The sequence below is a fragment of the Haliotis rubra genome, unplaced genomic scaffold (genome assembly GCF_003918875.1).
Source record: "Haliotis rubra isolate DU_JTF1 unplaced genomic scaffold, ASM391887v1 Scf83, whole genome shotgun sequence".
Lineage (NCBI taxonomy): Eukaryota > Metazoa > Mollusca > Gastropoda > Lepetellida > Haliotidae > Haliotis > Haliotis rubra.
In genome coordinates this window covers 2,257,553-2,272,837 of record NW_025767557.1, presented here as the reverse complement: position 1 = coordinate 2,272,837, position 15,285 = coordinate 2,257,553, and the positions used below count along the sequence as shown (strand labels likewise).

General features: G+C 41.2%; 1 protein-coding gene across 6 annotated transcripts in view; it reads left to right on the top strand.

The window, feature by feature from the left end:
* Positions 1 to 3,461: 3,461 nt before the first annotated feature.
* The window catches only part of LOC124262260 (epidermal growth factor receptor kinase substrate 8-like), a 50,750-nt gene continuing 38,926 nt past the window's right edge, over positions 3,462 to 15,285 (top strand). For all 6 annotated transcript variants that reach the window (XM_046696749.1, XM_046696746.1, XM_046696748.1 and 3 more), the window contains exons 1-5: positions 3,462 to 3,555; positions 4,254 to 4,381; positions 8,319 to 8,486; positions 10,646 to 10,701; positions 13,141 to 13,211. In XM_046696749.1, coding sequence (XP_046552705.1) covers positions 4,295 to 4,381; positions 8,319 to 8,486; positions 10,646 to 10,701; positions 13,141 to 13,211 — 382 coding nt within the window. In that variant the 5' untranslated portion in view covers positions 3,462 to 3,555; positions 4,254 to 4,294. The remainder of the gene's footprint in view (positions 3,556 to 4,253; positions 4,382 to 8,318; positions 8,487 to 10,645; positions 10,702 to 13,140; positions 13,212 to 15,285) is intronic.

The following is a 15,285-nucleotide window of genomic DNA, read 5'->3' as shown; positions in this document are numbered from 1 at the left end:
AAATTCCTCTGATCTACCGATGTGGAGCAACCCCTGACCCCAAAATTAGCTATGCTAGAAAGGGTTGTAAAAACTAAGTAACTTACTCTCTTAGTCATCGCTCTGGTAAGGGACTGGCAGGTGTGAGTGATGTTAAGTATGTTCCATGTAGACAGAGTGTCGGACAGATCCAAGGACATCTGATCAACAGGAATTCCTGAAAGTGACATTGCATCCTTTGGAAGTGTTTTGTTAAACCATGCAGAGATGAAGTGTAGGTTTTTGATCACAGAAGTATAACAGAAATCTTTTTCTATCAAAACATTCAACACATACATTGTGGCCCTATCTGATCTGAAAGTGTTACTGTGTTAGCGGACTGAACTGACTGATTTATCCTCAAATTCTGCATTATATTTTGTTATGGTCATAGTGGATCATTCCAATTTAGTGGGGATGGGGTAGCCTAGTGGCTAAAGCGTTGGCTCGTCATGCAGAAGACGCAGGTTCGAATCCCCACATGGGTACAATGCGTGAAGCCCATTTCTGGCGTCCCCCGCCGTGATGTTGCTGGAATATTGCTAAAAGCGGCTTAAAACCAAAGTAAGTCAGTCAGTCAGTCAGTCAGTCAGTATGATATATATCATATTACCCGTATGATAAATGGGCTCTGTTCACAGTTCATTGCCAGCAGATTGGTATAGGTATATGCAGTGTTTTATTGCTGGTATGAGATTGTTGATAAGAGAGCAAGACAATTCTCTGTGGCAGGGACCGAGGTGTCAAGTTGCATTAAAACCTGTCCAGCAAGATGTTTGCCATTTTGTAAATGCAGCAGGTTTGATTTGTTGTGTAATCTGAGGATATGGTCAAGGTCGCACAGGTATAAATGCATTTACATCATAAAATTAAATGCCTGTACCTATCTTTCCTCTTTTGGGTGGTGGGGTAGGCTAGTGGTTGAAGTGTTCACTTGTCACGCTGAAGACCCAGGTTCGATTCCCACATGGGTACAATTTGTGAAGCCCATTTCTGGTGTTCCCCACTGAAATATTGCTAAAAGGGGCGTAAAACCATAATCACTCACTCTTTTGCTGGACTATTGCCAAAATAGGTGTAAGGCCATACTCAGACTGTTCTTCTATTGAAGAGCCTGTTCAATAAATATTTGAAATTGAAATTAAGGTAATAATACCAGCTGGTGATAGCACTTCATGATGTATGTGTTGATCTGAATGTACTGTGAAGTTTCCTGCTGGCTAGGATCAGAAGAACGGACGTGTCAACATGGCAGTTGACATCAAGTGTTGTCCAAGTGTGGGTCCGTGTACTCTGTCATCAACTTGTTTGTCTCAGCAAGTAGAGTTTCTTGCTCCTTGTGTGTAGTCCGTCCCGAGTCTGATGGAGGGTCAGCTCGCAGAGTTATGGGTGAACTCTTGTCCCGAGACTACGCACGACAGTAATTACCTGTCATGTAGTTACGGTCTGTCAGTCAACCAGCTGGTGTTATTCGACAGATATGTGGGTTATGTAAGTTATGTTATATGTATAAAGGCCTGCTCAGACTGGATGGCTCAAGGCAGAGTTTGATGTTTATTGTAGAACACGGTTATATAGAAGTGTGTGAGTGAGTGTGATTTTACGCAATATTCCAATATTCATCTTGCCTGACCAAATGTTTCGAAATCCAAGCGAGTATGGTGAGTGAGTACGCCGCTTTTAGCAATATTCCTGCAATATCACAGCGGGGAACACCAGAAATGGTCTTCACACATTCTGCCCAAGAGAATCCGGTCTTCAGCATGACGAGTCCACGCTTTAACCACTAGGTACCCTCGCAGCCCCTGTTGTTCAGAAAGTAGAGTGTCCTTTATGTAAAGGTTGAATGTAAAATACAGAATGTTTGGAGAGTAACTGTTCAGACTGGTGTAGACGATGAGGTGTGAACATGTAGGGGTGGGCCGGGTGTGTGAGACAAGACCCAGGGAGGTATAGTCGGCGGGTTTTTAGTGATAAAAGAATGTGATAAGTTGTGTGCCATATGTGTGTAACATCTGTTGTAGAATATTAACATTGAGAGAGAGAATGCATGGATTTTGGCTTCTGTATTCTTAATCCACAATGTTTTGGGCAAGTTTTTGCCCTTCATCGGAGATTAAAGTCAGAATGAAGGAACTAGTCTCAGTGTATGAAGGAGCAAGAAGGAAATTAATACCTCCAAAATATCGCTCATGATAAATCAGTTTTGAAATCCATTCATTTTGTTCCTATGTGAAGTACCGATTTCACCCTGTTGTCAAACACCTCGGTAACACCAATATTTATCCGAGCGTTTTGACCCATGACAGACTGGATGCTAGTAGTGGGTGTTTGACTATGACAAGGGCTTGGTTTGAGTCTGAAAATCAAACACATTTGTGAGTTGTTCTCAGTGATGATACTACAGTAATGTCAGGGTTTTTAACGCTGTATTATGCAGTCTTCTGGCTACATGGTGGCAGTCTGTAAATAATTAAGTCTGGACCAGACAATCCAGTGATTGAGTGAGTGCACAGGACAGATTAACATTCAGTACCATACGTAGTCACAGGATTAAACACTCCTTATCTTGTGAGTGAGTGAGTGAGTTAGTTTAGTTTTATGCCACACTCAGCAATATTCCAGCTATATGCAGCGGTCTGTAAATAATCGAGTCTGGACAAGACAATCCAGTGATCAACATCATGAACATCAATCTGTGCAATTGGGAACTGATGACATGTGTCAACCAGTCAGTCAGCCAGCCAGCCCACCCTATCCCGTTAGTCGCATCTTACGACAAGCATAGTCACCTTTTGTGGCAAGCATGGGTTGCTGAAGACCTATTTTACCCCGATCTTCACGGGCCCAGTGATTGAAATCATTAGCATCGATATATATCGCTATTTGGATAAGATGATGTGTCTTCTTGTCATGTGGCATCGTCCACTTCTACAGGTTAAAATGTCTCCTACCTGCATCAGTTTGAGCTTTCCTCCACATTAAAGTGACAAGCCGTGGTTTAAGTGAAATTAGGTTAAATACAGCATCAATCTACACTCACTCACATCATTGCATCAAAGCCAACATATCAAGATATTAGACAGGCATTAAATCCACCACACTCAGTCACCGTTACGCCAAGCAAAGCCCATCTTTGTTGTCTGTCTTTGGATACCTTTCAAACAGTTCTGGTAATCTCCATGGCTTCAACATTCTTTATTCCTGCAAATACAAAATCTCCATTACTATTGCCATAATCCTGTATTTTGGCTGCCATCACATTATATCTAAGTCTTCAGGTTTTCAACAGAAGTCCTTTCCTGTCATCTGTCCATAATGAGTTGTGCCAGTAGTAGCATCTTGCTTATTCAGAACAATGTCAATGATATTGTTTGAACATTGTTATTCTTACATGTACCATCGTGTTCTGTGTTATTAATTGTTGTTTTATTTTATTTTTCAGATCAGAACAGTTTGTTAGATTATGCACAACATTCAAATGAACCTGTGTTCGAGCTAGACCATTTGGCCACCTACACCGCCGCACACGATCAGGTAGGCCAAAGTTTTTAACCTGGGATCACAGCTCTCCTGCTCATCAAATTAGACTATCAGACTTTAATCTTGATAATTTATCAAAGTACAATTTAGTTGGTGGAAGGATTTGTTCTGAATTAACTGTAAACATATTTCTAAATGATGTTAGGATTTTATTAGAAATCACTTTAATAATAAGCATGCAAATATTTTGAACAGAAGAGGAAGTATGAATATTTAGGGTATTATTTTTCTGTAGTGATGACTTAGCATCCAATGTCATGCAGATATCCCAAATGTGTTGATGATCCTTCACTTTGAGTATGTATAAGTGTGTTCATATCGGCTGGGTTCAAGTCATGTTCTTGCTGCCATTAAGCTCCCAAAGAACATTAAAGGGCAGTAGCGCTTAAAGTGATCGTCAGGTCAAAGACCCATGTTCGGTTCTCCAGTCTTGTATCCCCCTGCACTAATATTGCTTGAGTAGTATAAAGCCAGAAATCATTCTCACTCCAGGGATTTATCTCGATCTGAGAGGCAGATATCTGGCTCCAAGTCTGCAACAAAAATTTCCTGCCAAAGGCACTTAGCTCAAATCCAAAATAAATCCCTGCACTCGCTCAGTATACAACTGAATATTTAGCGTTTCTTCCAACATTTCTATTGGTCTGAAGGCTATGTTGATGACAATGATGCAACTGTGTTGTTTTTTACAGGAGTGATCAGCGTTGAGGATGGCCTTCATCGGCTCCGTAAGATGGAGAATACCACCGGCATTTGGACCATGCGTTGTATCCTCATCGTGGAGAGACGAGCGCTTGTTGTTCTCGACAAGAGCACAGGGGTAAGAATTCTTTGTTCTTTGTTGCCAGAATTTTACTGCTGACATTTTTGTCTATGCAAGTATGTGAAACAGCTTTGAAAGAATGCAAGACATGTCCTCTGTTCCTGTCCTGCTATAGGGGTTATATACCAGGGCAATAGTCTGTAGTGTAAGCTGGTCTGATATAGGGGTTATATATCAGGGCAGTAGTCTGTAGTGTAAGCTGGTCTGATATAGGGGTTATATACCAGGGCAATAGTCTGTAGTGTAAGCTGGTATGATATAGGGGTGATATAGGGTAAGCTGGTCTGATATATATCAGGGCAATAGTCTGTAGTGTAAGCTGGTATGATATAGGGGTTATATACCAGGGCAGTAGTCTGTAGTGTAAGCTGGTCTGATATAGGGGTTATATACCAGGGCAGTAGTCTGTAGTGTAAGCTGGTCTGATATAGGGGTTATATACCAGGGCAATGGTCTGTAGTGAAAGCAGGTCTGATATAGGGGTTATATATCAGGGCAGTAGTCTGTAGTGTAAGCTGGTATGATATAGGGGTTATATACCAGGGCAATAGTCTGTAGTGTAAGCTGGTCTGATATAGGGGTTATATACCAGGGCAATAGTCTGTAGTGTAAGCTGGTATGATATAGGGGTTATATATCAGGGCAGTAGTCTGTAGTGTAAGCTGGTATGATATAGGGGTTATATACCAGGGCAGTAGTCTGTAGTGTAAGCTGGTCTGATATAGGGGTTATATACCAGGGCAGTAGTCTGTAGTGTAAGCTGGTCTGATATAGGGGTTATATACCAGGGCAGTAGTCTGTAGTGTAAGCTGGTCTGATATAGGGGTTATATACCAGGGCAGTAGTCTGTAGTGTAAGCTGGTCTGATATAGGGGTTATATACCAGGGCAATAGTCTGTAGTGTAAGCTGGTATGATATAGGGGTTATATATCAGGGCAATAGTCTGTAGTGTAAGCAGGTCTGATATAGGGGTTATATATCAGGGCAATAGTCTGTAGTGTAAGCTGGTCTGATATAGGGGTTATATACCAGGGCAGTAGTCTGTAGTGTAAGCTGGTATGATATAGGGTTATATACCAGGGCAATAGTCTGTAGTGTAAGCTGGTCTGATATAGGGGTTATATACCAGGGCAATAGTCTGTAGTGTAAGCTGGTATGATATAGGGGTTATATACCAGGGCAATAGTCTGTAGTGTAAGCTGGTCTGATATAGGGGTTATATATCAGGGCAGTAGTCTGTAGTGTAAGCAGGTCTGATATAGGGGTTATATACCAGGGCAGTAGTCTGTAGTGTAAGCAGGTCTGATATAGGGGTTATATATCAGGGCAGTAGTCTGTAGTGTAAGCTGATCTGATATAGGGGTTATATACCCTGGCAGTAGTCTGTAGTGTAAGCTGGTCTGATATAGGGGTTATATACCAGGGCAGTAGCACAGGCCACAGTGTAAGCCTGGCCAGACATGTGGGGCAGATTTCAAGCTTGACAGAATTTGGTTAATGGCAGTACCTATTGTTATTCTGAATTCATTATCCTTGATCATGGTCAAACAAGCCCTGTTAGTACAAGTGGGTAGCTGATGTCCTGATTAGCTGAGGAATTTCATGCATACATTGGCATACTTTCAGCAAAGGCGATGGCTCAGCCTTATTGGCACAAGGGGATGTGTTTGAGGCAATGCAAGTTTCTGGTTGAGTTGACAAATAGTGGCTTCCATAACTGGACACATATGAGCATTTTGACTAGTGGATTGGTAGGAGATATTATTTCAGCTCCAAAATAATGCTTTTTTCACAAAGTGCCTGGACTACCTCAGTGCTGCAGAATTGTTGTTTGTTTGTTTTGTTGTTTAACGCTGCACTCAGCAATATTCCAGCTATATGGTGGCGGTCTGTAAATAATAGAGTCTGGGCCAGACAATCCAGTGATCAACATCATGATCATTGATTTACGTATGGTTAATAAGTTCATTTTGAAAATAAGAAACTGTCACATTTTGTCTTGATCCATGTTTTCTAAATGACATATTTCATTTCTAAGCTATTTTGACTTGACTCAGAGTTTCTTGCCTTGTCCACCTGTATTAAACAGACCACACCAGTGGTAAGCACCCCTAGTGACACACCCATTCAGCTCCTTCTGTCAATCCACCACTAGATGTAATGACAGACCCATCCACTAGGTCTAACACAGATATACAGACCAGTCATGCCAGACTACATATCATCCCTGATATTGGTTAATGTTTCACATCATAAGAAATGCCACTGAATGTCATTTTCTGTCGACTCAGCAGATTTAAATCCAAATCTTTAATCTGCTCTCTAAGAAATATATAAGCTTTCATTCATCCAAATTTACCATTACTTTACACTCTGTAATCTAACACCACACAATTCCTGTAACAACATTCAGTCAGGGGGAAACAGCACCAGTTTTACTGCCAACAATGTAGGTCAGCTCTCCACGCTGTCACCCATTTTTTCACCCATGGCTAACCACAAGGCTGGGAGCAGCTAGCTTCAACACTGACTGGGACATGAGCTATGCTCCTAATCCATCACACCTTACCTTGTTTATTAAGCTACTGTGTGCACATCCAGGCACCTTCCTTCGTTAACCAGGATAATCTCAGGCTCCTTAGGGGTTTGGCTAGTTTCTGGCAACATTGTTGCTGTCACAACATTGCAGTCCCATGCAGGGCCGAGATAATCCCTCAAAGTAAATATGTGGCATTATTTTAAGTAGCACTGAGCTTTTGTTACACACAAGGGATATGGGTGCTAACAACATCTAGACGCTGACCTATTTATTTAAGTCCTTTAAACAATATTCTGGTGACAAGTTTCAGCCTTCAGGCAGTTGGTAGGGGTCCTGTTGGACAATAAGTAAAGTTTTCATTTGAACTATTTGTCCAGGGTAGTGTGTCAACCACAGTAGGTTGAAACTGACTAGGATATATATATATGGACAGCAGGGTCTAAGGCTTATTGGGTAGACTGACGACTGATTCCATACTATGGAGTGCGGTGGGGTAGCCTAGTGGTTAAAGCGTTCGCTCGTCACGCCGAAGACCCTGGTTCGATTCCCCACATGGGTGCAATTATGTGAAGCCCATTTTTGGTGTACCCCTCTGTGATATTGCTGGAATATTGCTAAGAGCGTTGGCAAAACCCAACTCACTCACTCACTCCACACTATGGGAATGAACATGTACTGTAAGTGTGGTAATGTACAGATGACAACAGGGATTTGAGAGTTGCCAATAATTGATGACATAGCTTTATGTAGAAGGTCGCACCCGACTAGATTTCCGTTCTGAAATACTCTTTAAAGCATCTGTATGAATGGAGTAGAGTGAAGTTCAGAGAATCTGTTGATTTTGCTGAAACTGAATTAATCTAGAGAAAGTATTGTATATTTCCTCAGGTGTTTTCCGATATTTATGGGGGCAGTGGGTAGCCTATTGGTCAAAGTGTTCGTTCGTCACTCGAAGACCCGGGTTTGATTCCCAACATTGGTACAATGTGTGAAGCCCATTTCTGGTGCCCACTGCCATTATATTGCCGGAATATTGTTAAAAGCAGCGTAAAACTAAACTAAACTCAACTCACTCAGATATTTGTGTTTTTGGTTCTGTATGAGAAGATAGTTAAAGATGTGTATTGTCATGCCGCTGTTAATGGCCTTGGCTAAGTTGTGTTTGCAGGAAAAGAAGGACCATTTCCTTATGGATGCTTTCTAGCTCTGTATGACCACTTGAATATGTTAATATAACCATCTAGTGATAGTGAAACTATGCTGTGTTTGCAGAAAGAGCTGGGCCATTTCCTTATGGAGTTTTCAGATATTTGTGTTTCTGGCTGTGTAGGAGAAGCTAGTTGAAGGTATATGATACAATGCAGCTAGTGATGGTCTGACTGTTGTGTTTGCAGGAGGAGCTGGAGCGTTTCCCTATGGACTGTATTGTGGACCCAACCGCTGTGTTCAAGAACGACCGCCGAGAGGTGTACAATAACCTGATCCTGTTCACCGTGGTGGAGGATCCCCGTAGGAAGAGCAGCCAGGGCGACCTGCACATATTCCAAAGTATTAGAGTGCCTGTGAGTAGTTACACAAAATACACTCTTTCCTCCATGTATCAGAATATACCAGCGTTCCTTTCTGATAGATAATTGAACGAACATTAAGTTTGATAACCTTCGAGGCAAGGCAATAACAGTCCTGACGGTGGGCGATGGGGTAGCCTAGAGGTTGAAGCATTCGCTTGTCACTCAGAAGAGTCGGGATTCATTCAGCATACCATGCAGGTACAACATGTGGAGCCAATTTCTAATGTCGACTCTCTCTCTCTCTCTCTCTCTCTCTCTCTCTCTCTCGCTCTCTCCTGCCTCTCTCTCTCTCTCTCTCTCTCTCTCTCTCTCTCTCTCTCTCTCTCTCTCTCTCTGCCTCTCTCTCTCTCTCTCTCTCTCTCTCTCTAAATATATATATCTCTATCTCTCATCTATATCTCTCTCTCTCAATCTCTCTCTCTCTCTCTCTCTTTATATCTCTCTCTCTCTCTCTCTCTCTCTCTCTCTCTCTCTCTCTCTCTCTCTCTCTCTCTCTCTCTCTCTCTCTCTCTCTCTCTCTCTCTCTCTCTCTCTCTCTCTCTCTCTCTCTCTATATCTCTCTCTCTCTCTCTCTATAAACATACCACACACTGATATTGATGAAAGGCACACACTGATTGTTGATGACCCTCATAAGATAGCTATGTGGACACATGACCCTGGATTATCTGATAATGCCAGGGAATAAGACAGTTCCCCTCACTGACTTGCACTTGAAAACTTTAATCTCATACTTGTGGTTTCTCAGGGTTTCATATGACAGGAAAACACTGGATGTTTGTTTAAGAAGTATGAGATTGTGAACTTTTCTTCCTTTGTAGTAAAGTTTCAGTGCTCTTCCTCGTCTAGACCTTTTCCTTGTCTAGATGGGACTTGTGTACTACAGTATACAGTACTGCTTGTTATACACGTAGACACTGACCTGTATAGTGGTGCATTTCTGTTGATGCTATGAGTAGCTACAGGGTGGTGGGGTAGTCTAGTGGTTAGGGTGTTAGCTCGTCACGCCGAAGACCTGGGTTCAATTCCCCACATGTGTAGAATGTTCGAAGCCCATGTCTGGTGTACCCTGCCGTGATATTGCTGGAATATTTCTAAAAGTGGCGTAAAACCGTACTCATTCACTCCGCTTTGAATAATAGCTCTAGATATGTGATGTATAGAGAAAATAAATTCATATTTGAACCAGAAAGATACCTGTATATGATATTGGAAACTACGGTTCACTCTAAATACACCAAATTTAGATGCAATTTCTTGCTTCTACGTTATAATGAAGGTAGGTGGCAATCAATCGAACCTGGTTTATGTTTCTGTCCCATTTGCAACACCTCTGTAGAGGATGAGTATCATTTCACTCTTGTTTGTCACTTATACAATGATTTGGGAATAACTTTTCTTCCGGAATACTTTTGGAAAATTTATCTATCGATAAATTTAAAAGTCTATTATGTACATCTCAGGAGAATCTAATCAAACATGTACAGTATTACATTTACCATGCCTATATATAAAGAACTATGTATTTAGAAACACTTTAGACTTCACTTGTTAACTGTGTATAGTTATCTTGTGTCTGGGCCCTGGCCTCATTACCAATAACTCCTTTTGACTTTGACATTTTGGTCTCTCCGCAAAATTTGGTGTTTCTGTGTTGGGTGTGGGTAGTCTAATGGTTCAGGTGTTAGTTTGCCTTAGGTTCTATTCCCAACCTGGGAACAAACATCACATGAATGTTAACCGAAGTTGGTATTTCGCGTGTCCTGTGTGGTTGAACCGAGTAATGTTTTAACAAGACTGTTTGCTGTTTACAATTTGTATCAGTTACGTCCAGTTTCTTTTAGTAATAAGATGTAAGGATGTGAAACTGTTTCAGAATCACATCACCCAAATACTACATGTTAATGAGCGTATTAATATCGTCATTGGAATTCTACCTGTCCTCGGTACATTTTAGTAGTCGCAGGCTTGCAGGCTAGCATGAATTTTATGAATTTTTAAATGTGTTGTGGAATAAACAACAAACCCAGTGCAATGTACAGACCCATTAATCCATATTGAATAAAAGTGATTAGTATATGGCCAGGTTCATGAACAAATGGTGAAAATAACAATGAAGTCATCCTAATTAATGTTCTTTTGTTTCACAGTCACAGGATATTGTAGATGAAATATTAGCAGCCAGAGGAGGTGGAGCCAAGCTTGGGTGAGTGCCTATTGTCTTTCACAGTAATAGAGCTGGGGATAAGTCTAAAGCTTGCCCTGGGGTGAGTACATGTTGTCTCCCTGTATTTCTGACCCAGGTGGGGGCTGTAGCTGTGCTTGCCCAGGGGTGAGTATTCACACTCTGTTTTGTCCCCACAACGCAGGGGGTAGCAAGTCAGGGCTGTATCTGAGCTTGCCCAGGAGTGAGTATTCACACATTTCTGTCCCTGCACTACAGGTGTATGGAGCCAGGGCTGTATCTAAGCTTGCCCAGGAGTGAGTATTCACATTTTTGGGTCCCAATACTACAGGGTGTAGGGAGCTAGGGCTGTATCTAAGCTTGCCCAGGAGTGAGTACTCGCACATTTTTGTCCCTGCACCACAGGGTGTACGGAGCCAGGGCTGTATCCGAGCTGGCTCAGGGGTGAGAATATGTTGTGACACTCACATCAGTCAGTTGTGGGTAGGTAGGGTAGATATCATCATACTGTAGGGTCAGTACAGATCATGTTACACTCTGTAGCAAGCTGACCTCAGCATCTAGTAAATAGTAGATAAAGGTTGGTGAAAGCAAACTCACTTCTATAATCAAGCCCCCTTTGGGTTTGCTTGTTGTGAGATGTGACTTACTGGGGTGACCAGTTTAGAAACAACAACCGAATGATACCAGCCCAGTGCTATGGTATTTTCAGGAGTAGCTGTTTAAGCAATAGGTTGTTTTTGTTTATAAATAATTAAACTGAAAGTTACTAATTTTTACGAAATGGGAAACTTCAGTGTTTTCTCTTCACCAAAGAACAAATTATTAAAAAAATATTTCATTATGAAGAAAATATTAGACTGGGTACCACTCGACATGATGTGCCTGAAGTAAAAAATGGCCGTTATTTGCGGGTGTGTGGCGAGAATTGTAGCGAACAAATGTTTAGTTCGCGGGCGTTTCGTTTTACGGTACATAAACTAATTGAAGATTATATATTTAGAAAGCTGAGAATTACTTCATTCCATACATAACTCAAATGACACGTAAATCCGACTTGTTGAATAATTATTGCAAGTTTTATTTGGGGATGTCATTATGCTGCTCTCCTGTCGAATGGGTAGCAACCGAATGATACCAGGTGGTAGTTGTAGTTGTTGCATGTTTGTGGAAGCACCCACCCACTGTAACATCTCCTTGTGATGCTGCTCAGTGCAAGTCACAGTGCCCGGTGATATAGCCTTTTATAAACTCACCATGGTATACGGCCACGTAACGGTTAATGCTAATATTGACATGACGCCCAGCCATTTACCCAATATATCCAGTTGTCAGACTTTTGTTAATGTAAAGCGCTGTGGTTCCACAAGGCAAGTGTGAGGTTGGCACACCAAGCCTGATTAAAATAGTCAACACTTCTTAATGAGCCAGTGGTCCAGGTAGCCATGATGTACTGTGGGTTCAGGAGATTATAGATGTCTCAGCTTGTTGCCAGAGGATTTACTTAGTTCTGTGTACGACTGAAGGACGTACAGTGCATGTCAGTTATTTCAGAGCTGATGATGATGAAGTTAGTGTTTGGTGGTTTTGGGATAATTTTTTCATTTTTCTTTTGTCTTTTGATGTCTGTTTTCATCTTTCTCAAGGATGTATAGGACAATGGAGGATTGTGTTTTCATAGATGGAGAATGTTTTGTGATTCTTTGGCTTGAAGTGTATGTTTGATTATCGTGTAAGGTGGAAAGATAGTGTGTTCTTTGTTGCTTCTGAAATGGCTTGCAAAGATGTGTTTAAATCAGGACTTGTATGGAGTAGACAGCACAAGCCATGTCACAGTGGGAAAGGCCTCCATCTTGGTTTAAGTGACGATATGCTCCTTATGGCGTAGTTCTTAACTTCACACGGATGTAAAATTTGTTATATTTAGGATTACACTAGTGAACTACAGATTTTAGTATTTTTGGGGTTGAGTCCCATTCAGGATTCTGTTCCCACGGATGTATATTTGTGTAAGAAAGGTGGAAAAAGCAAGTCTTTTGATGGAGATGTGATAATATGGCCTACTTTACAGGCCAGCCGGGACAGATGTAAGATATGTAAAAAAGTAAATAGGTGAAAGTACGTAATATTTACACAGAATTTTTTGTGATGAGGCAATTATGCTAGGGTTAATAATTTGGAAGATGCTGAAGAGGATACCCATCATTTTCCAGGAGTACTGGTGTCCCCAGCCGTGATATTGCTGGAATATTGCTAAAAGCTGCGTAAAACTAAACTCACTCAGGAGTACAGTGATGCTGTGGATTGTTGCTTTGGAAAGAAGAGTTGAAACATTGTGTTCTTGATGCAATTCTTGAGCTTTCTTATTTCATGGGAACAATGTGCAACATTGTATTATGGTGGGATGGGGTATAATATATGATATTGACCATATTGGAATAATCTGTGTTTGTTTTGCAGTCAGAGGATTCCCCCACCCCCTTCACAGCGACCTCCAGAACCCCCAGGAATGTACGGCACGAGGACCACCGGTAAGTTCACCTCCACACTTAGTGTAACGTTCATCAGGCCCTGTGTGGATCCCAGGATAGCCCCTGCAGGGTAAACACTGAGTCAAATGGGTATCAGGTGGACAAAATGGCTTCATGTAGCAGCACATTAACTCCCTGTGTACAGCAGCCTTCCACAGTAGCGGAGGTAATGTCACGCTGCCCTGGTTGTGTTGACAGACAGCATGTCTTGTTCCGAGCCCCAGCCCGAACAAACTTTGACTACCGGGTTGTTACCTCAATGTGGTTGCTCAGTGAGACTTGCATTGTGATATGAGATTGATCTTAACATTCTGTGTGGCTCCACAATGATTGTGTACGAATGAACATAGAAAAACAGAATGTGTTCTTTTAAACTTAATGTGTGTGATCTTAATGAAGAGCTGACTTTGTCAAATTAACTTCTTCAGTTCTGCTAATATGTTTCCATCTTCAACTTCTTCAGTAATGCTTCTTTGAGAGGCATTTAGAAGTTGGAGCAGTAAAGAAGGATAAAAATGTACGGATGAACAACTTCTTTATTGCTGTGAGAGCAACGTTTCAGTGTTAGGTTTAACACTTCTATCACTTGTTTGATTACGGTGTTAGAACCTACACCGAAACGTCGCTCTCACAGCAATACAGAAGTTGTTCATCCGTATATTGTTATCCTTCTTTACTTCAGTTATGGTCCATAAATATTGATTCCCTAATTCCTAATTTTGTTTTGTAAATACTACCAAGCTTCCGTTGTTAACTAGTGATCATGAAAGAGTACTTACAACTGATTGTTTTGGACAATTATATATTGTTATTGTTTTGACAGGTTACTTCCTTGAAGCAAGCCTCAGCATGATTTTCATTTATACAGAAATACTATTACTTAATATTAAACAAATATTTGTTTTCTTAAAACCTAAGTCTAACATATGTTACACTGTGAGGTGTTGCACAATTTGAAATCATGACATGGAGAGAAATGGGTGTGGTTATTTTCAACATGTCAACTAGACAATCTACCCGGCCCCACCCAAACTGCACAAATAGATCCTGACCCACTGGTGATCATGCACCCCAGCCAGTTGTATGACCTCCTTACAGAATATACTCCATCTGTTTAGTGACGAGATTGTCCTTTACCTTGGTCAGGCTTTGGGTAAGGCCTGAGGAGAAAGGGGATTAGTGTAAATGGGAGATTTGTTATTTTGATAAACTGTTTATCTGTGTCTAGTTGTACTATGTTTACTGTGGTGTGTATATATAAGTTCAGGATTGTTTGGTTTGAGACTTACTGGGATAGAACAATGATGCAATATATGACTGTTACATAGTTGTTGGAAACAATGTTTTGTATTGTTCAGGATTGTTTGGTCTGAGACTTACTGTGTTAGAACAATGATGCAATGCATGACTGTTACATTGTTGTAGGAAATTATGTTTTGTATTGTACAGGGAAAACAAAAGAAATCAGTCACCTGACAAGCTCAGTTACCATGGACAGTATTTGATTGTGCCTTGAAGTAGATAAATATATTTTCTTACATAATTGAGAATTTTCATTGGCCAACATAAAAGTCTATTGAAATGCATATGACTCCATACTAAGTGCCCAAATAGATTTACCCTGCAGACAATTCAGAACGCCTCCGTGGTGTAGTGGTTAGAGTGTCAGTTTCGGAGAGGGGAAGATTGCATCATACCAAAAGACCTTAAAAAAGGGTACTTGTTGGTCCCTGCCTGGCGCTCGGCATTAATGGGTACAACAAGGACTGGTCGTCTCGGAGTCAGTATAATGTGTCTGAGTGGGGTATTCATGTATCACTGGGGCGTGGTATCTCAGTGAGCAGGCACTATAAAACCAGCTAAGTCTGGGCTAGTACAAGCAACCACACATACACACATGCGTGCACGTCGTCATATGAGCGAAATATTCTTAAGTCCGATGTTAAACCCCATTTCACCTCACCTCACCTGCGATCAAATCAAAAGATGATTTGATAAAACATTCAATTCTTTTCTATATGGCAACATTTTCACTGTCTAATTTAAAGGAAGCAGAATAAGTTGAAAAATGACA